The sequence below is a fragment of the Fragaria vesca genome, linkage group LG6, assembly GCF_000184155.1.
Source record: "Fragaria vesca subsp. vesca linkage group LG6, FraVesHawaii_1.0, whole genome shotgun sequence".
Lineage (NCBI taxonomy): Eukaryota > Viridiplantae > Streptophyta > Magnoliopsida > Rosales > Rosaceae > Fragaria > Fragaria vesca.
Window position 1 is genome coordinate 14,120,357 of NC_020496.1, and position 24,400 is coordinate 14,144,756.

Below are 24,400 nucleotides of genomic sequence, written 5' to 3' on the forward strand. Positions count from 1 at the left end.
AAATATATATTAATTATATTAAATAACGGAATATTTCATAAATTAAGGACATTTTAGACGGTTTGGAATGTGTATTAAGTATAATACTGAAATGAAAAACTTAATAGGTGGTGTATTAAGTAAGGGACGTGTATTAAAATATTAGGGGTGTGTATTTAAAATTTCTCGAATAAGAATTATAAAAAGTGAATAAGAATCGAAGAATAAGATGTATACTCTAATAAAAAAACCGGATTAATTAATCGCACACATAACATAGGAACCAATCCATCCTACGTGTAGCAAGTAGCAAGACATAAGACACAAAACATGAGGGAAATATAATTTCTCTGAACAGAAAATAATTAGACATTCATTTCATGTCTAACTGAGAAACAGATTCATACGAGGAGAAGCGATCTCATCAACCGTGGTGCGCATGCGGGCGCCGCTCGTCGAGCTCAGGGAGAAGCTGACGAACTGGGCATGAGCCCCTGCGTTCGTGTGTGAAGAGAGGGCCAGATCGATTGTCTGGGTTTTGAATTTGGCATCTGTAGTGAGAAACATCGGATTATCAGCTCCAAGCAAACACTGGTCAGTTTCAAACTTCAACTTAACCTCTGTAAATTGTGTTCATGAGATTCTGAGAAAGATATGCAATGATATGTATTCAAGGCACATATCAAACCTATGGGGTGAGAGATTCAAGCTGTTGCTTGAGTTCCTGAACCTGAATTACTAGCGTTACGAAAATGCAGGGTTTATTTAAGGTTGAATGTATGTTACTTTGAACTTTCTTCGACCGCTTCACTTGTTCGCATTGCTTCTTTAGACACTTCATTTTTTTACTACAAATTAGATTCTTTGTTTACTAATGCATGGTTTCTAGGTTATTGACAGAAGATCCTAATCAGAAACTTGGAGAGGAGCAACAGAGGTAATTTTGGTTCTTTTGTTAGTTTTGGGTTACATGACTTCAAAACCCTCAGTAGTGTTCACCTGGTCAAGACCCTTGTACATAAGCTGATAGATATGAATCATGATACAGGTAAGGCAGCATCCATTCTTTAAGGATATCAACTGGGATACCCTTGAAAATGGGCCTTTAAATACAAGGCTCAACGGGTCTGATTAGATCAAAAGAATTGGCAGAGAGAAAGAACAAATTCCCAAATTTGGAGGAATGGTAATCGCAAGGACCGGAGTGTATGTGGATGACTATCTCGAATGTAAGCCCTCTTATTCATTTGAAAATTTGAAATTCTGAATTTGAATTTGAATTTGAATTTGAATTTTGGTTGGAATTGATTTTGCAAAGACGCAAGTACGTTGCCTGCTGAGCTGCAGAGGCTACTCAATACTATTCGAGAACTTGAAGAACGCTCTCAAAGTAAGTCTCGCCGTCTTCTTTCTTGCTTGCTTTAGAAAACTTATTTGGGATGAAATTGCTGAATATTTTCATTTGAACTATTTATTAAAAGCGATGATACACCAGACGAGGCAGCAGACGAAGCAGTGCTTGGGATTGTCAAAGAAATGGAACATGGAAGAAGATGAGGCCGCCATTGACAAACTGTTGAAAGAAATCGAATCCAATCAGGAGAACGCTGTCAGTCTCTGTACTGAGAAGGTTTTGCTCGCTAAACAAGCTTATGACCTGGTCTGCTGCTTCTTCTTCTTCTCTCTCAGCTTATATCCTGCAACTCCCTTTTCTGTTGCATCACATTTTGTGATTTGGAACTTACATGGCTCGTGTTGCTGCGTTTGTGCCAGATAGATAGTCATGTGAAACGGCTCGACGAGGATCTGCACCACTTTGCAGAAGATTTAAAGCAAGGTACTGTAGCCTGTATGAAGGGTTTAATTTAAACCATTCCATATGTTTACGTGAATTTATGTTCTAGTTAATTAGATCACTTTTAAGTGTAATAGACAATGGCTTGTAAAAAGATAGAAAAGTTTAACACTATCAACAACTTAACTCAACTGAACTCCACTAAGCCACATGCATGTGCAGTGTAATTCAAAGTCAAAGCCATCCATAGACTAGATAAAAACATGATAAATAAGTTCTGGATGGAGAAATATCAGAATGCTTGTTTTGTTCATTACATGCTGCCTTTCTGAACCTTAATAGGAAGTTCCAATACTGTTCCGTGATATATCAGCCACTTCATACAACACATGTTTTTTTCGAGGATGCGTATTTTGAAGTTGTAAGAAAGCTGACTTTGTTTTGTGTTTTCCTATTCTCTCAGAAGGAAAAATATCACCCGATGAACCAGCAATTCTTCCTCCATTACCCATTGTCCCCAAAACTGAAAAACGGAAGCCCATTTATGTAACTCCTCAATCAAAAAGGTTTGATTATAGAGATAGGGAATGGGATCGAGAGCGCGACAGGGACTTCGAGCTCATGCCACCCCCAGGAAGCTACAAAAAGGAATATGCTATTCCTATGGATGCTGATCAACCAATTGATCCGAATGAACCTACCTATTGTGTTTGCCATCAGGTTCTTCTTTTATAGTGTTGTTATTTTTAGTTTGAGCTATGATCTGATGATTATTTGCAGTTTTTTTAATGCCTGCTGCATGTATTGAACTAGTAATTATCATGATTTCTTCAGGTGTCTTTTGGAGATATGATTGCCTGTGACAATGAAAATGTAAGCCCTTTTTGCTTCATTCTTACTCTTATTTTTTGGTTAATCATCTTCTGTAATAGAATGGATCAGTCTAGCATTAGAACTTCTATGTCAGTAGCTATAGAAGTTCTGCATATGTCAGTAGCTAGTAGACAGTGGTTCAGAAATTTTGAGGTTTGTCCTAAAATGAGCCAAATAAACTTGTATACATTGCTGGGATATTTGAATGCTGGATATTTAATTTTGAGTCTCAATAGGTCAACGCTGGGTTGTAAATTTCAAGTAAATCCACATTATTGAACTATGGAATTACTTCATATCTTAGGACTAGTACTGTGGGAAAGAATATTGGTGTTTTTACTTATTGCATAAACTGTCCTTGTTTGTCTTTTGATGTTGTCAACCTTCGCTTAGTGGTTCTCATGCCACTTCTTATCTTTAGGAGTAGTATTCTGAGAAAGAACATTGGTGTTTTTTGCTTGTTGCATTAATATGTAGCTCAGAGATTCTCATGGCTTTAAAAACCAAAGGTGTTTTTCCTTTTGCTGTCTTACACAATTTGCTATATATATTTGCTCTGTCACTTATATTTCTTGACAGTGCCAAGGAGGCGAATGGTTTCATTACGCATGTGTTGGGCTCACACCAGAGACGAGATTCAAGGGGAAGTGGTATTGTCCAACATGCAGACAACAACCACAAGGTCAATATTTATATAAATCTAATGCGTGAATCGACTTGCCTTAAAAAACTATACTGGTTTCCAAGGTTTACTTTTTCTAAGAAAGATGTGACTTCACTCTATAAAGTTAGTAATAGACTTTTGATCTACTAAAAATCTAAAATACTTACATGTATGTATCTATTTATTTTTTCATCTGTCTCCCAAATAAGTTCACCTCTCCCCTTTTCCTAATTTGTGCAAGCACTCTGAAATTTTGCCTCAAATTTTATTTTGGGTAGGTTATAGCTACTTAAACTCGAGTAAAATCCGTAATTTCTTGAACCCTTGGCCTCTTGACATATGGTTTTCTCCCTGATAATTCATGGCCCTTGACCCTTGATAAGGCTCAGGTATGGAATTTAGTACATGAACATATAATTGTTTGCTTGAATTATGTTTGTTGCTTCAATGAAATTGGCCGCAGATTTAGAAGTTTACTTATGGTGGGCAAATTGGTTGAATTTTTGTTTTGTCTGATTAAAATTTGAATGTGTTTTGTCTTTTGTTTCAGGGTAGGATGTTCATGGCCCATGGTTGTCTTTCTGTATATACTACTGTGCACCTAAATGAGGGTACTGATCTGGACTGGATAGTGTCGTTTGGTTTTTTTCTTTTGTTTTCTTCTGTTTCAAATTTTTGATGGATTATTAGAGCGGGAAATTCACAAGTATTGGACCGCCAAATGAATTAGATAAGTAATAAGATTTTATTTGGATTGACCAGATTAGGGTTTAAATGTGTTGTACCGTTTTTCAGCAAAAGTTCAGAGTAAGCTAAGAGCATACAATGGCTGAATTTGGCTTGAACTTGAGCTAAATGAATTAAATCAGAAGTTTTACTACAATATTATGTCTTTTTACAATACAAGTGCATGTTTTTTTGTTGTGACTAAGTAGGACTGCTAAATAAGGAGTCCAGTTTAGTTAGTACCATGTTTGGTGTCATTGGGTACAAAAATAAATGAGCTTATGTAACACTTTATTTTCATTCTAGCATCCTTAGATGGTGTTATTTTGGGTACACAAACTAGTCATGCTTACGAATAGAAGTTTCCTAGTACGATTTGTAAAGATAGTCTACCCCAACGTTCATTGTCTCCCCCCTTTTTTGTCCCCATCGTTTCATTTGGATCAGCTGGGAGGGGCGCCCTTCAGGTTTTGTGTTTTAGCTTTTCATTATTGTTTTCAATTGTTGAAAAAGAAGAAGAAAAAGTGTTAGCTATAAAGCAGTGGTTTCTCTATGTTATTGCTTTAGCTGGTAGGTTGCTTTGACATGCATAGGCTGATAGACTTTGAGAAAAAGTCCTTGATGAAGTTTATATTTTCTAACTGCTGTTTGGTGTTGGAGGGATGCCTAACAGTAGTCAACTTCATCTTCCTATATTAGCTCATGAAGTCTGATCGGCATCTCTCTTGTTACTGTCTCAAACTTCTGTTTGTCCACCTTTAACACCGCCGTGTTAGTGTTGATGGCAATTAGGTTTTAGAATCACTGATTAAATTGTTTTTAGAATCATTGATCAGGTGAGCAGCATATCTAATTATTATAGAGATAATCACATGGATGACAAATTAGTGTGATAAAAATGTTCACCATTCAACTCGTTAATCTTAATCGGGTAGATTTAGTTTCAATGTGCGGACCAAATGAACAGTCGGATGTATTTGGAACCTAACTACTGCTGTGTCCTGTATATAGGAAAGGAGCTCTTGCTCAAAATCAAGAGAAGATGTCCTTATAGCTTTGGAACAGTTGAAAGAGAAGAGGTTTTCTTAGCATTTCTACAAAAAAAAAATTGTTCATTAAAGTCTGATTTGAATGGTAGTCCTTGTTGTATGCTGTTAAAGAAAGCAGTCAAAGGGATTGTGCATGTCGTGTCCATTCTATTGTAACTTTCTCCTCTCACTTTTTCTCACACATCTATATCAATTCAGTTGGATACAATTTGAATGTTTTCTTCATGTATGATTCTTTACTTCACACAGTTTATATAAATTTTAAACAAGACCATTGGAAGCAAACTAGAATATAGCAATTCAAACATTCCAAAAGCATTAGCTCATCGAAAGCGTGTTCGAACCTGTTGCTTGAACACTGTAAGAATAAAGGTCCTTGGTATGACTTTGAAGTCTAGTTTCTGCTAGCTATTTCATTTAGTCTAAGAATAAAGAACGATAAAGAAGTGGTTTGTTTATTTTATTGCTCCATTTGGTAGGTTGGTAGCTCCTTTCACATGAACTAATTTAAAGAAGAATTGGTCATGCATGGTGTAACAGCAAAGGATGAACAATAGTCGGTGCATTTTGAAACTGAAACTTTTGTAGTTCACTGCTTGCTTCTGCCGTAAGATGGTCTGAGATACTTTTGTACCTTCATTTCGAAGAGTTAGATTAATTAGTCGAAACCATTTTGGATCAATGTAAAGGCATTCCATTCGTTCCTTAAAGATGAAGTTTACTTGTTTTCTATTTCGAACTGAACATCTCTTCCAGGAGCTATGCATTCTGCTTCACTGAGTGACAACAGAAATTCCTTTGTCCACCTATAACAACATTCAATAGTCACATGGAAGGCAAGAAGAATCTGTGTGTATAAAGCACATCTAGAAAGGATGATCCTGAAAAATCCTCAGAGGCATTACTCGTTGAACAGTCTGAATTGCTTATGGTTGATGTGATCCATACTTGTTAAACATGTCAGACTGTCTGGTAAGAGAACATTACCGGCCTGCCGGAAAAAGTTTCAGGATTTTGTTACCATAAAGTTAAACAGATGAGAAATTCATCAGATGAAGAAGTGTCAGCACCTCCTGTGCTAGCTGTTGCTTCAAGTGACCATTTTTGTGTTGCAAATGAGAGATGACAGTTAGAAACTTTGACTTAAACTGTTGGTTTTCCCTGTAGATAGGACATGTGCTCTTCTCCACTGATAAGCAGAAGAATCTTTGGTTGGAAACAACCCAAAATGAGATTTAGTTAAAAGAACATATTCTTTAGCTCTTATACTAAGCAAACTGGTTGTTCATGTTCTTATTCTTTTTCTTTGGTAGAGATCGTTTAGTTGTTTTAGTATTCTTTCGTATGTCTGCCATTTTCAGGGTGTATTTGTTTTCAGGTTCATTGATCTGATTAACGCTAAATCTGTCAAGTTTATGATTAGAATGACAGATCTTCATAAACAACTTAAAGCTGCAACATAATCAATCATGTAATCACTACAAATAATATTATTGACTCCATTGATGATCCATTAATTACACTACTAAATACAATTGATAAATCCATTGATGATCCACTAAAATCTTAAATACAATTGATCATGAAATGTAACCGACTAGCTATAGTGAGAAGAAAACAAAAATCACACAACTTTTCCTATGACCCTTCTGTATTCCTAGAAATAATTTACACCAAATCTCTGAAGCAGTATAAGAAAAAGGAACGTATACTGGTATACAAAAACTCAATCCCAGAACCAACTCTAAAACATTTGACACTCCAGGCTTCAATATTGCCCTTTCCAATGACCTTGAATCTGAATGAACTCTTTTGATCTGTATGCAACTATGAACTAAGAACCAACTACGATTTCAGACACCTAAAACCAAAACGAAGGTGCCCAAAAATCAAAACACACAAACTTTGAAGAAGTTCTCTAGCTCAACATGACAGACTTCTCCTCTGTACTCGTCTGTGTTGTGGAGGGTTTGGAAACCCACCAAACTCTTAAGCTCTTGTCAAGGCCTCCACTATACAGCATGAAACCACCACCGACACAATTCGGCGATGCTTGCAAACACTTGACTGGCCCTTCATGGCCGCTAATAACCCCAATTTTGGAAAGCTTCCCAAAAGCTTCTCTCTTCCAGATACCTATACTCTTATCTGCTGATCCACTACACAACATCTCCCCCATCAAACACATCGACAACACTGCCATTTGATGCGCTTTTGTTTCACAAACCAACTTCCAACTCCCAATTTGATCACCACCATTTGTACACCCTTCCCACCCCATCACAAATCCATCGGAACCGCCTCCATAGACCCATCTCCCATCCTCTGAAACCACCACCGAGTTAAACGAAACATCCTTATGACCCTCCAAGATACCCTTCAAGCAATGTGAGCTCTTGCCTTCTTTTCCCCAAGCCTTGATTTTTCCATCAGCAGAAGCAGAATACACAATCCCTTTACTTGCAGCCAACCCATTAATGGCATCGTCATGAGCCTTGATCGACTCCACGCACTTCAAATCCGAAACCCTCCACACCTTAAGGGTCTTATCCCAAGATCCAGAGTAAACCAACCCATTATAGAAAGCCAGACAAGAAATACTATCAGCATGTTCAATCCACAACCTCTTGTGATGCCTCCTCGTTTGAACATAGTTGCTTTGCTTCATGAACTTCCCCAAATAATCTTTCGTTGTAGGCAGAGTATCGACAAGCCTAAACACATTCTCCGAGCTCCGCGAAACCTTCCAAACTCTGATCCTGCTGTCTTGGTGCGCCGTGAAGACCTTGTTCCCAACGGTCACAACCGCCTTCACCGAGCCATCGCCTTGTCCGAACTTTGTGAAAGGCCTCAGATCAGGCTGCTGCCACACGATGATGTCTTTGCCTTGTGAAGCACTGAGGATGAACTCTCCGCATAAAGACAGGCACGAAATGGAGCCTTTGTGGCCGGAAAGGACAGCCAGTGATCGATAGGAGAAGAAGGACCCGGATAATAAGTGCGCCGTGCATGGAAACTGATGGTAGCTGATCTCGAAACGTGCCGAGGCCGGCGGGCTATCGTCGGAGGCGTCGCTGCTTGTTGTTGTTGCTGATGAGGCTGCAGAGAGCAAGGGTGTGACTGAGAGACGTTTGTTTTCTGAGAGAGTCATCATGGGATGATGAAACATTGTATACGTTAGAGAGAGAGAGAGAGAGAGAGAGAGAGAGAGAGAGAGAGCGGATGGAGGTAATGAAGGAGCTAGATTTGGTGATCGGGGGGCACATATTTAAAAGGGGGGAGAGGGGGAGGTGCAACGGCTAGTAGTGTTTGACATATCGGAAAGAGAGAAAGAGTATGAAGGATTTAATTAGTCGTGAAACTAAAAGTAGGTTTGGCTTGGAGGGACCACTGTACCACACACCATGTCTGATGCTTCTTTGAGCTGCATGTAGGGCCTTTTCTGCATATAAATCTTCTGAGGGTTGTTCGCTGACCAGTTCCACGTCTGGAACGAGCTGCAACCCTGCAACCATGGTTGGTTCTTAGAATATGTCTATCATCCCTACTAACGTGTCCTTTTTTCTATTGACTGAAGATTTATTCTCTTAAGATATATTCCTTTAATGAAGACCAAATTACACTATAACTACTATTTAGCTACTTGTGAGTCATCTCAGGTTTGACGGGTTGTGAATGAGAAATTAATTAATCTGAAGTTTAAGATTGAAGATTGAAGATTGAAGATTGTTACAAGTGAATAGTTCCACACGACAGTTTTGAATCTTACCATTTTAACAAAGACACAAAGTTAAAACCGTAACTATCTGGAATTCTAGATCGACCTGCTACAGAACCTCAATATATATCGTCAAAGCTAGATACCAAGTCGAGCTTTGCAATAGAAACCTAGGGATCGATCTAGGTATTGGAAAACAACAAGATTTGTTTGATGAATAAGTTATTGGTTGTTGTATGATAATAAACAAAAATTAAACAAACTAAGTTATATTACAACAAATATAAAAGTTGAACTCAGAATCTCTCACGAAATTAAACGGCTAGATCACCGCACCATAGTAAACAAGACACATGGCTCACTCGTTCCAAGGACCCGAAACGATGAAGACATAAAGGGACAGTCTCTAAAACGACTTGAATATGGAAATTTCTTCTGCAAATACCTACTGTGATCGACTCCACCTGGCTAACTAGATGAACCATTTCCTCATGTTTTCCTACGTTGACGAGAAAGCAAACATGCCTTGACACTTTCTCCCCTGAAACAGGGAAAAACCAATATAAATCTTAATTTGTTTCCACCATAGACCGGCCACTACTGCTATTCACTTCAATTTGTTGAAAAAGTTGCTAAGGTTCTTCCTTTACAACGATCATTAAATCTTGGCCATAGGATCAATGATGCGACAAAAGAAATGAGATGCTCGAATGTGATTTGGTTATGCTTCCTATTGGCGCTACTAAGTATGATCATTAGCTCACATGAATCACATTCCACACGCAAATCAACTACTTAATTCTGTTCTCTCTTCTCAGGCTAAGCTTAGTCTAAAGCTTTAGGTCTAAGTATATATATATTCTAGCACAAAAAAGTATATATATATATTCTTCGATCAAAAGCTAAAAGCTTTAGCTTTAGGTTTTAATATATTGGATCACCAGCTCATGGAAGTGACCCGTAGAGCAAAAACGTTACGTTGGCCCCTAATATTAAACATAGTTTATGCAAAATGGTCGGCTGCAAGTTTTTTGATCTTCTGAGTTAGAATAACAGGAATGACACGTTTACTAATTTGGAATGAAAATTTTCATGAATCGGTATCAACAAGAATTAATATCAACAAATAATCAATATGAGAATATTTCATTCAATTTTACTGTTTACTTTACTGCATAAGTATTCTTAGAGCAAGTCCAAGAGCTTCTTTATATTTTCTACATAATATGGAAGCAAAACTCAAAATCTCTAAAAATTTTGTATACCAAATCCAACAGTTTCCTTATTTTAAAGATTCGAATATTTATTATAACAACAATCCTCATTTATTACAATATAATAATAAGTATAAAAATATAAAAGTTTATTTTTTAGAATAAATTATGTTTTCTTTCTTATCTTTGAGTCTTGAAAAATGTGCAACATTCAATTCTTCTTTCCCTAAATATTTTTAGAGAATCTGTGAATATAGGGAAGCAAAGCTTCTCTTTAATCTCTTTCCCTATTTTAGAGAATGAGATAGGGAAGCTGTTGGAGTGGAAAATGACCCCATATTCCTTAAAATAGAGAAAATCAAACAATTTAGAGAATCTGTTAGACTTGCTCTTATAGCCTTAACTGACCATTTTGTTTTTAATTTTTTTTAAGGTGATAAAAGAAATACATGCAGATAGATTGGGGCATGTTGCTTCGAAGCTTATCTCTCTCTCCATCAGAGTGCCTTTATCAGTGGTCATACCATCGTGGATCTGATCTCTCTTCAGAATGTGTAAATCTCCTGGATCGAAAGACAAGTCTAGAAATGTTGCAATAAAATTTGACATATGGAAAACTTTTGACACAGCGGATTGGGGGTTCTTATTAAAGGTGCTTAGAGCATTCCGTTTCAAAGGAGCCTTTCTAGTGAGGACCCTTAAGTTGAGGACTTGGTGAGGATTTTTAGGCTTATCCCACCTTTCGATCTTATATCCACATCTTGACCGTTCAGTTTGTAGGTATTTATGAGTAGATCATTTTTGTAAATTTTCAGCCATATTGAAAATCGTTAAGACATTCATAAGTGTGATTTACCAATTATGAACTTGAACGGTTCATGTTTAACATATTTGGTTCGTTCATTCATTTGATCTAGTTTGTTACCTCAACGATCACTGATTTGGCTGAAAATTTGTAGAGTTGATCTACACATATAGACTTAAAAATTGAACGGATGAGATGCCAAGATGTGATCGAAAAATAGGTTTTTTAAATCATAAACCAAAAAGTCTTCACCAAGTCCTCAACTTAAAGGTCCTCACTAGAAGGGTTCCCTCCGTTTCAATATAACCTTTGTAAAGTTTTTTTTTTGGTCTAAAATGATAAAATAGTTCGGGGTTCACATCCAAAACCAATTGGCAATAGGTGGAGAAACCCAAACTAGCTTTTATAAACCCACAGACAAAGTCTCATATTCCCGATGTGGGATTTATATCTCAACATGCCCCCGCACGTGTGACGAATTTTCAAGCCTAACACGTGGACAACATTTGAGATAACTTGAAGTTCGTGTGACCGTTACGCATTCACACGTGGACGTGGGTAATCTGCTCTGATATCATGATAAAGTAATATGAGGTTCACATCTAAAACCAATTGGCATTGGGGGGAGAAACTCAAACTCTTATAAACCCACAGGCAAAGTTTTATATTCCCGATGTGAGATTTATATTTCAACATGAAACCTTTGTAAAATTCATTGGTAATATTTTGCGTTCAACATTTCTTTCCATAACTGTGAATGACAAGGGTTGTGGCTACTTCAATTGCTCCAGGGTGTCCGTCAGGGGGACCTGCTCTCTCCTTTGCTTTTCTGTTTTGCGGAGGAAGTTCTTAGTAGAGGGTTAACTTCTTTAGTCGACAGGAACAAGATTAAATGTGTTTCGGGCTCTCATGGGTATTTCTCCTCATTCACATGTTCTCTTTGCTGACAATGTTACGGTTTTCCACTTTTCCTTCAGAGCAACTCAAATCATCTACATAATTAATGAAATTTATGGATAAGTATGCAAAGGCCTCGGGCCAAGTAGAAAACAAAGAAAAGTCAAGTGTGTACTTGGGGAAGTATGTAGTACGTACCTAGGCGGATTGTGTTCCTCGAGCCGCATATGTATCTTTTTATTTATCTTACGAGCATAAGCCGAACCAACTAAAAACCGGGCCGAATACAATTCGAACATCCCTAGAAGTTGCGGTATGAAACATTTTTCCCAAGTAGTTATTAGTAAAACCCCTAAAGAGTAATTGAAAAAGTCGGCGGTTAAACTGGTCTCACATCCGTGGAGTCGTAAGATATGAGACAACTCCTCTCCTTGGACGGGAACGCAAGTACCGAGTTCATTTGCTGCTCTTCTCCAGCCACTTCCAAGTTGTCATTTTCCATTTTCGGTTCTTTCCAAGTTCTCATTCATTTTCTCTCTTCTGGGAAACCACTTTGCCTACACAAATGCAATGCTCAAGCTTTGCAACCGGCTGTTGGGTATGTTTTGAATTCTTGTGTTAATTGGTCCAACTTCATCTTCATGTCTTTCTGAATACCAAGTAGCTGGAAATTGGAAAACGTTGTTAGAAATTTGCGGAGTTGCTTGGTTTGTAGCGGAGTTTGATTGTGACAAGGAATAGAGGAAGGGATGAGTGCTACGGCTGATGGGGTCAAGTACTCACCCGACTGGTTGGTTAAACACTCAATTGTTTCTGTTGAGGAGAAGCTCGACGATCTTCGGCGTTTAATGGGCAAAGCTGAAGGTGATCCGGTCCGGATAGTTGGCGTAGGGGCTGGAGCTTGGGGGAGTGTGTTTGTTGCAATGTTGCAAGATAGTTATGGACACTTAAGAGAGAAGGCCGTGGTGAGAATATGGAGACGATCTGGAAGGCCTGTGGATAGAGCCACAGCTGAGCATTTGTTTGAAGTCATCAATTCAAGAGAAGATGTGTTGAGGAGGCTGATCAGGCGCTGTGCTTATTTGAAATATGTCGAGGCCAGATTAGGGGACCGGACACTTTTTGCGGATGAGATATTGAGAGATGGGTTCTGTCTGAATATGATTGACACTCCTCTTTGCCCTTTGAAGGTTGTCACCAATTTGCAGGAGGCTGTGTGGGATGCTGACATTGTGGTGAATGGGCTGCCTTCAACTGAGACTAGTGTTGTGTTTGAGGAGATTAGTAGGTATTGGAGAGATAGGAAGACAATGCCGATCATAATTTCTCTTTCAAAAGGTGTTGAAGCTGAATTGGTGCCTGAACCGCGGATAGTTACTCCCACTCAGATGATCCATCGAGCAAGTAAGGCTGATTCCCATTTTGTTGCTTTAATATTTAGTTTTAGCAATTCTCTTTGGTCATTGATTATCTCTTCTCGGTCTAATTTGTTTGGTATTTTCAGCTGGTGCTCCTGTTGAAAACATTCTCTACCTTGGAGGACCCAACATTGCCTCAGAGATATACAACAATGAATATGCTAATGCTCGGTTATGTGGAGCTGAAAAGTGGACAAAGCCAATGGCCAAGTTTTTAAGGCAGCCACACTTCATTGTGTGGGACAATGGTGACCTTGTTACTCATGAAGTTATGGGTGGCTTAAAGAATGTCTATGCGATTGGAGCTGGTAAGATTCAGTCTCATAGCTTAGTACAACCTGAACATGAGTAAAAAAATTTAAACAGAAAATACAAGGTAACAGAAATAACAAGGTATACAAGATGGTATTTTATGAAAGTGCTATATTGTGATGTAAGAGGTTCCTTTTCTTAATGCTCTTAGTTTAGGAATACCTTCCTTGCTGTGCATTTTACATACTGTAATAACTGTCTTTTAGATGCTGTAGATTCAGTGAATTGAGAACTGGAAAAGGATTACATCTGATCAGACCAAGGGATTAGAAACGGTTGAGACTTGAGAGTAACACCATTATCCCTTAACTATTGAGTGTTTACCCAGAAGCCAAGAACTCAACTTTTTTCCTTTATATATATTCATATATGAAATTGGACACTTCAAGTTGTTGTAAGGAAAAGATTCATGTTCATAGTCCAGTTATTTGGGTCAAGACTATCTGATGATTCTTGCTAGACATCCTTTGCAGATAAAACCTAAGTTTATTTTTAGATGTCTGCTTTTGTACTGCATGTTTTATCAGGAATTGAGGATGTTTCTTTCTTGCTAATCCTGTATTATTTTCCTTTGTTTATGGGACTTTTATACTTTGATTATTGTTGTATTGTTTCTAATAAATTTATTTGGCTTAATCTGTACATGAAATTTTGAATTATGATTCAACAGGAATGGTAGCTGGGTTAACCAATGAGAGCGCCACCAGCAAATCTGTATACTTTGCACATTGTACATCAGAGATGATATTTATCACTCATTTATTGGCAGAAGAACCAGAGAAGCTAGCAGGACCTTTATTGGCTGACACGTATGTAACCTTGTTGAAAGGTCGTAACGCATGGTATGGACAAAAGCTGGCCAAGGGGGAGTTAAACCTTGAAATGGGTGATAGCATCAAGGGGAAGGGTATGATTCAGGTATGAATCTCAATCATTTTAAATAGAGACAAAGAAACAAACATGAGTTTTTTTAGGACTGAACATGAATTGATTGGTGATCCAAATGGATTTTAAAAAGGGAGAGATGAGGAAGGGTATTGAATACTTAAGAATTCCTTTAATTAAATTGTATTACTTGTGTAAAGACATCAGGGCTTCGGCTAGGGAACATAACAATATTGGGAAGCATGCCAGGTAGGGGTCATAAGAGTGGTCTTGCCTGTGTTTTACTCCCATGTGATAGCCTCCTCATAGTACCTCCCAGGTAGTTTCTAGAGTTTCCAGTCTCCTAAAGATAATAGGGTTTGGCCGGAAGCCCCAGTTTTGAGCCCTGCCAAGTGGTTTTGTGGGATTTTTTGGTATGTAAAACAAAATAAAGTGAAGGTTACCCGAGTTGTGCAGTGGTCAAGTTCTATTAGCAAGTGAATTCAAAGTTAAAATTTAGAAATTTTACAATCAGTTATCCCAACAAAGTTGCATTGTCTAAATCTTCAAGGTGTGAGAAAATGTACTCTGGGCAGCTATTTGGGAACATTATTTTGGTTGGGCCTTGCTGACTCTGCAGTAGGAAGTTAGAGCTCGGTATAATTGTAGAGACTGAAGGATCGTATGAGATGTGTAATTCCTTGGTGATTGAAGTTTATATCTGGATTCAAACCCCAATGAACCATTGTGGCCTTGTGGGAGAACTGTTTCACACTTTCACAGTTCCATTACTGATGAATCTACAATTTTATCTTTTCAATTCATGTTTCACAAGCTATTCACGAATTTGTTGGGTTCCCTCTACCTCTGGCACTACTCTTGAATGTATGAGTCTGCATTTTGTTTTTTTGTCTGACTTCTTTTTCTTTGTTTTCATTTAATTTTATGTTATTTTTTGTTGTGTGGAATGATCATCTCTGTTTGTAGTAAGATTAACTGCTTAATTAGAAGACCATAATCATTCTGATGATTTAGTATAGTCAACTCACCATCTATGGATGATAATTCCTTTTCTATCTTTCAGGGAGTCTCTGCTGTGAAAGCATTTTATGAGCTGCTTAGTCAGGCCTCTTTAAGTGTCAAACATCCTGAAGAAGACAGGCGCATTGTTCCTATTCAGCTTTGTCCTATCTTGAGGATTCTATATAGTATACTAATAAAAAGGTAAAACTTTTTTCTTTTCAAAGTGAAAAAGTACTGTAGCATGAATTGCATGGATCAAGTCGGTAAGTTGGATTAAACAACTAATACATTGCTCTATCATGATGTTAATTAGTATAAGAAGTGTAATTGAATTCTGTATGATTGTGTGCATAGGGAGTTCCCTCCTGAGGCTATTCTTGAAGCTTTAAGGGATGAGACAATGCATGACCCTCGGGAGCGTATTGAGATTGCACAAACCCATGCTTTTTACAAGCCATTTCTTCTTGGTCAGCAGCAGCTTCCCTCTAAATAGCAAGAAGTGTTGGCATAAAAATCAAAATAGCATTTTCTGTCTGGTGGTGATTGTATCTGCAGAATGCCTGGGTACATATGGTCACTACTGTTGTGTATTGTTTAAAGTTGGTGTAGATATATTGAAATCTTTCCTTCCAACTTAAATACGTAAAGCTTTAAAATATACAAAAGCATTTAGTTTTGAGGTATTGACGATTTGTTTACCTATCTTGTGCTTTGCAATTGAGTTATGAGGAATACAAAAAGACTCGAAGTAATGGTAAAAGGAGGAATACAAAAAGACTCGAAGTAAGGGTAAAAGCTTCTCTATATATTCATACTCTCTTGTCTGTTCCTTCCATTTTTGGAACTTGAGAAGCCAATGGGTTCTCTTCGCAAGCATCAAACATTTTCTTCCACCACTCCCCAATTTTTCCAGATAATTTTGGAGGACACTTCTAGAGATATCAAAATTGTATGTTGGTCTTCCTCTTTGCATGCATTTTGGATATATATGATTGCATGTTCTTTTCTTTAGCTTGACGTACTTGTTTTGTCAGAGAATTCCAAAGAAATTTGTCATGAAATATGGACAAGATGTATCAAATTCAGCTCGTCTTAAGCTTCCGAGTGGTGCTGAATGGCAAGTGGAATTGACAAGGTGCAACGGTAAGGTTTGGTTTGAAAAGGGTTGGCCAGAGTTCTCTAAGTTCTTCTCTTTAGACTACGGTAACTTCCTAGTTTTTCGATATGAAGGGAATTCTGTATTCCAAGTATGCATATTTGATAGAACTGCCACAGAAATCGATTACCCCATAGCAATGCCCGGGATGGAAGAGACGGATCATGAAGATGAAGAAGGTGATGATATATCTATTGAAATCTTGGAGGATTCTCCACTGGTACCCCGCCCGGAAGTTAAGAGGGAGAAATCTCCATTACCATGTCCTCCATCATACAAAAAAATGAGAACAAGTTGGAGTGATAAAACAGTTGAGACGATGTCTGAAAATGATGTCGGAGGCTCATCGCCTACACGAAAATGCTTAAATAGAACACTTGAGGATCTTGGGGAGTTTCAATCACTGAATAATGATGAGAAGGCTCGAGCGCTTTTGGGTGCTGATGGTTTTATATCTGAAAAGGCTCACTTCAAGGTTGTCATGCAACCTTCATATGTTCAACAAAGTTATTTGGTAAGAAAGCTTATTGCTAGAATTATATATTAACGTACATATACACTCTCCAAAATGTTTCCATGATGTCGATCATCTTACTGTTTCAGGGTTTGCCAGCGAAATTTTTTAAGGAAAATCAAATCAAGGCCGCTGCTTATGTCACCCTTCGGGTTTCAAACGGAAAAACTTGGTCAGTGAAGTTCAATTATGAACAATCAAAAGCCACACTCCAGCATGGTTGGCTTGCATTTGTAAAGGACAATTGTCTCAAAGTCGGTGATGTGTGTGTCTTTGTCTTGATTAAGGACATTAATCTTTTATTTCAAGTTGAAATTTTCAGGGCTACAATCTTCCCCGTGCTAGCAGGTAATTACATTACACATTAACTCACTATGCAGTTACTGAGCTCCATATATATCTGCAAAACTTGCACTTATGTTTTTGGTTTTCTCGAGTGGCAGGGCATAGTAGAGGAGCAGCTGTACATGTAGAAGATAATAGAAGCTCAATGAAAGTGGAATCTGATTGCGGCATGGACTGTGGTATGGCTTCTGTTAATCCTTCTCCTCTTGATATTGGTAAGCATATATATGATTGTATGAATATGAAGTACATCATTTCCTAAATCAGGGATAAGGATTATATTTGATAATTGATCGTTGGCTTCAACGTTTTCTGTAGGCAATAAGAACAAAGGATCAGAAACTAGTGGGGAAGTTGCTGAAAGGCATTGCTCATTTTTGAGGGTTCCTAGGGATAACCTCGAAGCAGCCAGCAAGTTCATTCCAAAAAATCCCTTCTTTCGAGTCACTATTAGGGCTTATCACCTTGCGAGGTCAGGTGTGGTAAGTATAGTCATCGGCTACATATTCATGGACTCTTTAGTTATTTATTTGTTCGATCAACAGCTAGCTAGGTTACTATAAGTTACTGATTTACTATACATCCCTTTTTTTTATGCAGAATGTACCAGCCAATTTCATGAAGAAATCCATAAAGCGACTACAGGAGAAACAAACAGTGATGCTTCAAGTTAAAAATAGTTTATGGCCTGTGAATTTGGTACCTCGTACTCAAGGATCAGCTGGCAGACTTTGTAGTGGTTGGATAACATTTGCCAGGGAACATGATTTGAAAGAAGGTGATGTTTGTGTTTTTGAGCTTATGGAGATGAAAGCCAATAATATTGTACTGGAAGTTCACATTTTTAGATGTGATTAGGGCTAGTGTACGTCCTTTTGAGGAGTTCAACAATCACATTTTGGTATCCTATAGTTTTTTTATGTGGATTTAGGTTCTGTGTTTGTTCATGAATCAATATGTACGGTCATTATATTACGAATATGATTTTTATGTTCTTCTAAAAACATGTGGACATTTGAGCCCTTTGGAGGGCAATAATGCACGAGCAACGTTCCCGACCAGCCATGACAGTGATCAATTTGAAGGAGAGGAAGGCATATGTTGAAAGAGGACCAGAGAGAGCAGTCTCGATCCATTTTGTTCCATGCAGTAGTAGTGCTTCCTACATTCTACAATCGAGATGATGCCATGGCATCATTAATTCTTTCTGGATCAATTTCTGAAGGGAAGGTCATGTGTGTAGAATTACAGAAACGAAGTGAACAAGCAGCAAAGAAAGAAAAGCTAGATCAAAGATTTGATGATCAAATTACAATTCTTGAATGAAAGCTACAATATTTGTGGAAAATTATTGCAAGCTTATCTTCGTTTAATCAAGTACTCTTCACTTAATAATTAAGATCGAGGATTACTATATATTCTAATTGACTTTTTAGTTTATGGTTTAAGATGGAGGATTACTATATCAAAATTCTGAGATCTCATCCGTTTAGTTTTTAGGTGGGCGGTTTAAATGGGTGGATAACCACCCACCTAGTGTGGTAAAGTTGGTCAAGCTACTTAGTATCGAACCCCCATGTTAAGAATTTGAGTCTCAACTCCCATCAGCTTGTGGCCAACAGGTTTGAAGTGGTTTCGATTTGGCGTCTACGACAGAATGTTAGTTTGACTTTGCTGAGATACTCTCGTAGGCCTCGGTCTTATCTAATACTTTATCAACAAACTTACTCTTGTTTGGTCTGAACATAGTCTTCTTTGGTAATCGAAACTGATAAAACTAAAATATTCATTATAATACCAAAAATCTCAAAAGCAATATAATATGTTTATACTGAAAAAATTTCAGTTTTTTTTGTTTTGTTTTTTTTGACATATTTTGGTTGGTAATCAATGTATTACAAATTACAACCAAAAGCTTTTTCTTGATAATAATAAAAGAGAAATTTTAAATACACACCCCTAATATCTTAATACACACCCCTTACTTAATATATCACCTATCAAGTTTTTCATTTCAGTATTATACTTAATACACATCCCAAACTGCCTAAAATACCCTTAATTTATGAAATATTCTATTATTTAATATAATTAATGTATATTTACCATTTGGTACTTCTTTTTACATATTATTTCGTCTAATTTTTGCTAGAAATTTTTTGTTATCATCATTCAATTTATAATCAAATGATTATTGTTATATCCCAACTCCAAATCACCAATACAAGTTTTCAAAATTCACAAGCTAGTAGAACTGTAAAAGTACAGTAGCTATTGAACATAGATAGCTAGTTATTTGATAAAACATGTCATGATAAAAATGCAGCACTTGACAATATGATATGCAAGATCAAACTAAAGCTGATACAGATACAAAAAAAAAAAAACTCAAATGAATTGTGGAGAAGAGTTGGGGTTAGGGGAGAAGACATGCTTTTGACGATTTTATAGTAGAAGACGTTGAAAAAGAATACTTCTAGAGCTATTATTTTTTTTAATAATAGATGTATGTTTTGGTCATTTAATTTACCTATAAAATCTCAATAGAAACATAAAATAATAAAGGTGTGTATTAAGATATTAAAAGTGTGTATTTAAAATTTCTCATTAATAAAAATAAAAAAAATTGTAAAAAGTAAAGATTCGAGGAGTGCGTCACAAAAGGGGCAGATAGAGGGTCTCAGTCTTGCTCTTGGGAGAATAGCGAACGCAGCGGTGAAGGCAGACGCGAAGAGTTGAGAAGAAAAGCGAAGATGTCACTGGTGGACTACGCATCTTCAGACGACGACGTTTCGGAGGAGGAAGACGATAAAAACAAGGAAAACGAGCCAGCACAAGCACCCATGGAGGAGCCCCACCCTCCCTCTCGTTCTCAACCCCAGTAATTCTTCCTTCTACTTCGCTTCTTGTTTTCACAAATTTCACTTCTTTCTTTACTACCCATGAAACGTTTTCATAATATTTGCATTCCTTTCATGAATGCTTTGGATTTTGTGGGTTGAGGGTTCTCAGAAAGATGCATACTTTAATTAGCTCAGCTTGGTAGAACTGCTTTCAATTTTCATATTTTATTTTCAAGTAATAGGGCTTCTTGGGTTACATGACTGCCACATTTACTGTAAAGCACCACTGAAGTAATCTACAGATAATGTTAGATGCAAGAATAATTATTAGAGTGGTCGATGTTGGTAAGTAAGTACCAACATCAATGAATGTGGGCAATCGGGTTGCACACGCGTGAGGATTACGAGTAATTGCAGTGAATGTGGGCAAATGTATTTGGGTTTTGATGTAGGACATTCTGCCTGTTTATGTTACTACAGTCATCCTGTTTTTGTAGATAGATGACTAGGACTGTATAGTGCAAATGTGTCGCAGACTCGTAGACTAATGAGTCTTTGGGGTTTTCTATCGGGGATGAGACTTGTAGAAGCTGAGTTTGACTTCCAATTTCTTGGATTTAAAAGAGGGCTGTTTCTTTTCTTTTTCTTTACTGTCTATATATATAAGAATTTCATGGCAGGAAAGTAGTCATAATGATTTTGATAAGTTTCTGATGGGTTGCAAGTAATTTGGTATTTTTTTTTCTGTGTTATAGATCTGTTGTTTCATCGTATCAGCGGCCTGAAAGTGCTGCCCATTTATCAGCTCCATCGGTCCAGAAACTTCCAGATGCTTCACAACTCTTTGATTCTCCTGACTTCTCACCCAATATGATGAGTGGTAGCTACCATTCTTCTCATGTTGGAGGTGAAAGTGCATCACGCAAAAGAGAGTCAAACTCAATTGCTTCCTCTATTCCCCGCAGTAAAGTTCCTAGAGGTAATTTGCCCCATTCCAGGAATGTTCCAGATACTCTTGGTGGGATGCTGGTTCCACCTCAGCTTAATGGAAGGTCAGTTTATTAATGTTTGAAGTACATCCGAGTGTTATTTGGTATCTGAGTTTTGTGCACTTTTTCTTCAATTGTTTGCACATGAACATATAGTCATGTTCTTTTGCATGCATGTACACATTACTTGATGAATTTACATCACAAGTTGCATTTTTACCGTACTAAGTGATTTTCTTATCATCACATGTAAAAATTAACTCTAGCAGAGCCCACCTATTCTATTTCGGGGCCTATATCTTGTTATATATGCAACTGGTGGGAAGTAGTTTAACTACAACCCTGTTTTGTTGTTCTTAATAACACATATAGTAATGTGAAGGGATACTCTGGTTGTACAGGATTTGAACATCACAATGGACTGTAATTACAGTCAGGTGGCGTTCCTCTCTTTTTGGGAAAAGAAAAACAGAAAAATTGATATTATGCAATTTTGGAAAGCCAACAGACTAGTCATATAAACATAGTGGGTACTGTGAACTCATGTTTACCCCAGTCATTTGATGAGGATGGTATAAATCAGCTTTTAGATAGTTCGCTTGTAAATCCTTGGATATGTATATAATTGGGCTCGAACGACTGCTATGCACACCAGCACAGCATTATTGGGGATTGTGCACTACATAAATGCTGAATAGTTTGTGTTTGTATTTTGTATGACACTGAAGTCATGAATATTAGCTGTAGGTGCATTTTCCGGTCACCACCACTTCAAAATCTGTGTAGTGGTGACTGGATTTTGGATCTTATACTGAACTTGTGGTTCATATAGGTGATGCCATGACTATATATAGATTGGTAGATTTGAGTATTTTATTACTTTTAGTCACTTATCTGTATCAGTCCAATCCGGTGAACTTTCTGAACTGGGTCTTCATAATAGGACATAATTAACCTTGGACATCTTAAATTATGAATCGAGGGCAAAGGAGTGCTTCAATCAGACATTTCTTTGTTTCCTCAAAGCATTTCCATAGATTTGCCAATCACTTGGTAGGTTATGTACACGAGAACCAATTGTACATGTGCATCATGTGCCAGATATATAATACTTGTGCCTTCGATGAATGGACTGTATTTATGTGGGATAGAGTATTGAACAACAGTTGTGATCTTTTGTCAAAGTATATACTATATACGTGAGAAAACCTATCTGTACTCAATTTGATTTAATCAAATGAGTTGGTTCCTCATCTCCTCCACACTAGTTTTGCAACTTCTTGGGGGTGCAATGTGAATTCTGTTTAACTGCTCTTTAATTATAGGATTCACTGATTTGTCAAGTTTTCTCTTTAGTTTTGCATCAAAAAATGGTGCTGCACCACTATTCGGTCATATCTGATTTTTGGGACAAGCACATTCTTCATGGGACAGCTCTTATGAAATTCTTGTTTTTGTGTTTGTTTTTGTTTTTGTTTTTTGTTTTTATTCTTTTTCTGTTCTTCGGCCAGAATAGTATTTCTAATTTTTAGTAAGTTGAGTAATGCTCATCAGCTGTTTCCGTGTTGGTTTCAGGAGCAATGTTGTCACAGAAGATGTCAGCAAGCTATTTGTCAAGAAGCCAGTTGGCGGTTCACCACAGTAAAGGATATCATCTATGTGTGAGACTGAGGGGTGTGAGACTGAGGGGGTAGTTGTAGTCTTAGATAATGACACTATCATATCTGACTGACTTTTGCTTTTGTAAAATGTCAAGAATATTAGAGAACCCTTTTATTATATTTACATATTAGACTCTGGACAATGTGCTACAATATTTGACGTGTTACTCGCTTGATGAACTATTACATTGTAGCATCATCGAGACAATGACATATCCCAAGTTTTCAGCTATTAATGATAGATTTTCATCTATAAGCACTTATGAAGTGAATTTTGGAACTTTTCTCAATTTATGGTCTCTTTGTTGCTCACTCTTATTATTTTCCTTCGGAATATCTCCCAAACTTGCACCTGATAAACAAGCCTCCAGGGTATGTGCTGATTGCTCGTACCTCCATGCCAGACTGCAAATCTCTACTCCTTCAAGGTCTCAATAGTATAAAGCTTATTAGACCCGGACCCCTGTTGGGTATTATGAACAGGCAGACATCAATCTTATCGGACCCAGATGTTGGCCAATTCCCAGTGACTACATCCCAGTTATTACTTACAATCCACCAGAACCCAATAATTGAACTCTAACCAAGTTTCAATCTTTCCCTTCATGTATAGAGGACAAACCCAGTTGATGGCTGCCTAACTGGGAATTGCCATTACCAAAAAAAAAATGGGAATTGCCAACTTTGAATTTCCCCATATGTTTGACAATTGTGAGGGAATGGAATCCTCTTGAAACCAGGAATTTTATTGTTACAGTAATGGAACGAAGACACGTGTCCTGACTTTCCTATTCTTTCAATTCTTCCCAACTTGTAATAGGAAAAAAATTAAAATCTTATTTTTAATTCGCGTTTTCCCTTTTTATTTGGGATACATCAGAGTATAAATCAGAGGGATTCCAGTGAAACACTGCACAGTACGAGCAAGAAGCTAGATAACTACTTGCCACCCGAAAACTACACAGTACTAGCTGCTAGCTAAGTTTTTTCTCTGTTGCATATACATTCATAGTGCTAGCAACACGATAGATCCATATATGGCTGTTCCTCCTTCTCCTAATAATAGAAACATGGAACTGTTGCCCGATCAGAGGAGGGCTCGTAAGAAGATGTATCAAGATCGAAAGATGAACATATTCAAAAAGGGTGAGGAGCTTTCTATACTATGTGGTATTGATGTCCTTGTGATCCTGTTCCAACCAACTGACAAGAGTAGTACTGCTCAGCCTGCTGCAGAGACTTGGCCTAAAAATCCCACAGAAGTCAAACGCATTATCCGCAGATACAAGGAGAAAACTGCCTCCACTCATGCTTCATCTCATAGGACAAGCCCCCTGACAATCAGAGGTACTACTAGTACTCCATCTTCATCTTCATCTTCACCTCAAAGTGTACCAGAGAAGAGAAAATACATAAACTTAGATTTGTCTTTGTCCGGTTTTTCTGATTCACGAACAAAAGTGTTGAAAGAGGACAAGGGTAAGAAGAATTTGCATGTTCAAGATGATGATGAATACATAAATCCACAAGAGGCCTGCATGGATATGCAGTTCAA

General features: G+C 37.5%; 5 protein-coding genes across 5 annotated transcripts; 4 read left to right on the forward strand and 1 right to left on the reverse strand.

The window, feature by feature from the left end:
• Positions 1–331: 331 nt before the first annotated feature.
• Positions 332–4,192, forward strand: LOC101297267 (PHD finger protein ING2-like). The gene is made up of 11 exons (XM_004303030.1): positions 332–573; positions 655–756; positions 869–916; positions 1,132–1,208; positions 1,298–1,369; positions 1,461–1,639; positions 1,753–1,816; positions 2,238–2,494; positions 2,609–2,647; positions 3,227–3,329; positions 3,862–4,192. Coding segments are annotated over exons 2-11 (846 nt in total). The 5' UTR covers positions 332–573; positions 655–754; the 3' UTR covers positions 3,867–4,192.
• A 2,812-nt stretch (positions 4,193–7,004) lies between these two features.
• On the reverse strand, positions 7,005–8,237 carry LOC101307715 (myosin heavy chain kinase B-like). Its single transcript, XM_004305354.1, has one exon. The coding sequence runs from the start codon at positions 8,235–8,237 to the stop codon at positions 7,005–7,007; it is 1,233 nt and encodes a 410-aa protein (XP_004305402.1).
• A 3,985-nt stretch (positions 8,238–12,222) lies between these two features.
• LOC101297558 (probable glycerol-3-phosphate dehydrogenase [NAD(+)] 2, cytosolic-like) lies at positions 12,223–15,948 on the forward strand. Its single transcript, XM_004303031.1, has 5 exons — positions 12,223–13,124; positions 13,225–13,446; positions 14,121–14,368; positions 15,399–15,538; positions 15,692–15,948. The coding sequence occupies exons 1-5, from the start codon at positions 12,470–12,472 to the stop codon at positions 15,828–15,830; spliced, it is 1,404 nt and encodes a 467-aa protein (XP_004303079.1). The 5' UTR covers positions 12,223–12,469; the 3' UTR covers positions 15,831–15,948.
• Positions 15,949–16,193: 245 nt separating this feature from the next.
• LOC101308012 (B3 domain-containing transcription factor VRN1-like) lies at positions 16,194–18,351 on the forward strand. Its single transcript, XM_004305355.1, has 6 exons — positions 16,194–16,286; positions 16,372–17,007; positions 17,097–17,355; positions 17,451–17,567; positions 17,671–17,834; positions 17,953–18,351. The coding sequence occupies exons 1-6, from the start codon at positions 16,194–16,196 to the stop codon at positions 18,208–18,210; spliced, it is 1,527 nt and encodes a 508-aa protein (XP_004305403.1). The 3' UTR covers positions 18,211–18,351.
• Positions 18,352–20,003: 1,652 nt separating this feature from the next.
• On the forward strand, positions 20,004–23,113 carry LOC101297852. The gene is made up of 3 exons (XM_004303032.1): positions 20,004–20,233; positions 20,951–21,247; positions 22,760–23,113. Exons 1-3 carry the CDS (start codon positions 20,106–20,108, stop codon positions 22,827–22,829), a joined length of 495 nt encoding a protein of 164 aa, XP_004303080.1. The 5' UTR covers positions 20,004–20,105; the 3' UTR covers positions 22,830–23,113.
• Positions 23,114–24,400: the final 1,287 nt, after the last annotated feature.

What these genes read in the sequence shown, in the direction of transcription:
- LOC101297267 (XM_004303030.1), top strand. An exon ending in CTTGGAGAGGAGCAACAGAG is followed by an intron (nt 917 to 1,131) that starts GTAATTTTGGTT and finishes AAGAATTGGCAG; the next exon opens with AGAGAAAGAACAAATTCCCA. An exon ending in CCTATTGTGTTTGCCATCAG is followed by an intron (nt 2,495 to 2,608) that starts GTTCTTCTTTTA and finishes TGATTTCTTCAG; the next exon opens with GTGTCTTTTGGAGATATGAT.
- LOC101307715 (XM_004305354.1), bottom strand. Translation starts at nt 8,237, where the DNA reads ATGACTCTCTCAGAAAACAAACGTCTCTCAGTCACACCCTTGCTCTCT.
- LOC101297558 (XM_004303031.1), top strand. Translation starts at nt 12,470, where the DNA reads ATGAGTGCTACGGCTGATGGGGTCAAGTACTCACCCGACTGGTTGGTT. An exon ending in TCAGATGATCCATCGAGCAA is followed by an intron (nt 13,125 to 13,224) that starts GTAAGGCTGATT and finishes TGGTATTTTCAG; the next exon opens with CTGGTGCTCCTGTTGAAAAC. An exon ending in AGGGGAAGGGTATGATTCAG is followed by an intron (nt 14,369 to 15,398) that starts GTATGAATCTCA and finishes TCTATCTTTCAG; the next exon opens with GGAGTCTCTGCTGTGAAAGC.
- LOC101308012 (XM_004305355.1), top strand. Translation starts at nt 16,194, where the DNA reads ATGGGTTCTCTTCGCAAGCATCAAACATTTTCTTCCACCACTCCCCAA. An exon ending in TCCTTCTCCTCTTGATATTG is followed by an intron (nt 17,568 to 17,670) that starts GTAAGCATATAT and finishes CGTTTTCTGTAG; the next exon opens with GCAATAAGAACAAAGGATCA. An exon ending in ACCTTGCGAGGTCAGGTGTG is followed by an intron (nt 17,835 to 17,952) that starts GTAAGTATAGTC and finishes TTTTTTATGCAG; the next exon opens with AATGTACCAGCCAATTTCAT.
- LOC101297852 (XM_004303032.1), top strand. Translation starts at nt 20,106, where the DNA reads ATGTCACTGGTGGACTACGCATCTTCAGACGACGACGTTTCGGAGGAG. An exon ending in CCCTCTCGTTCTCAACCCCA is followed by an intron (nt 20,234 to 20,950) that starts GTAATTCTTCCT and finishes TCTGTGTTATAG; the next exon opens with ATCTGTTGTTTCATCGTATC. An exon ending in CCACCTCAGCTTAATGGAAG is followed by an intron (nt 21,248 to 22,759) that starts GTCAGTTTATTA and finishes TGTTGGTTTCAG; the next exon opens with GAGCAATGTTGTCACAGAAG.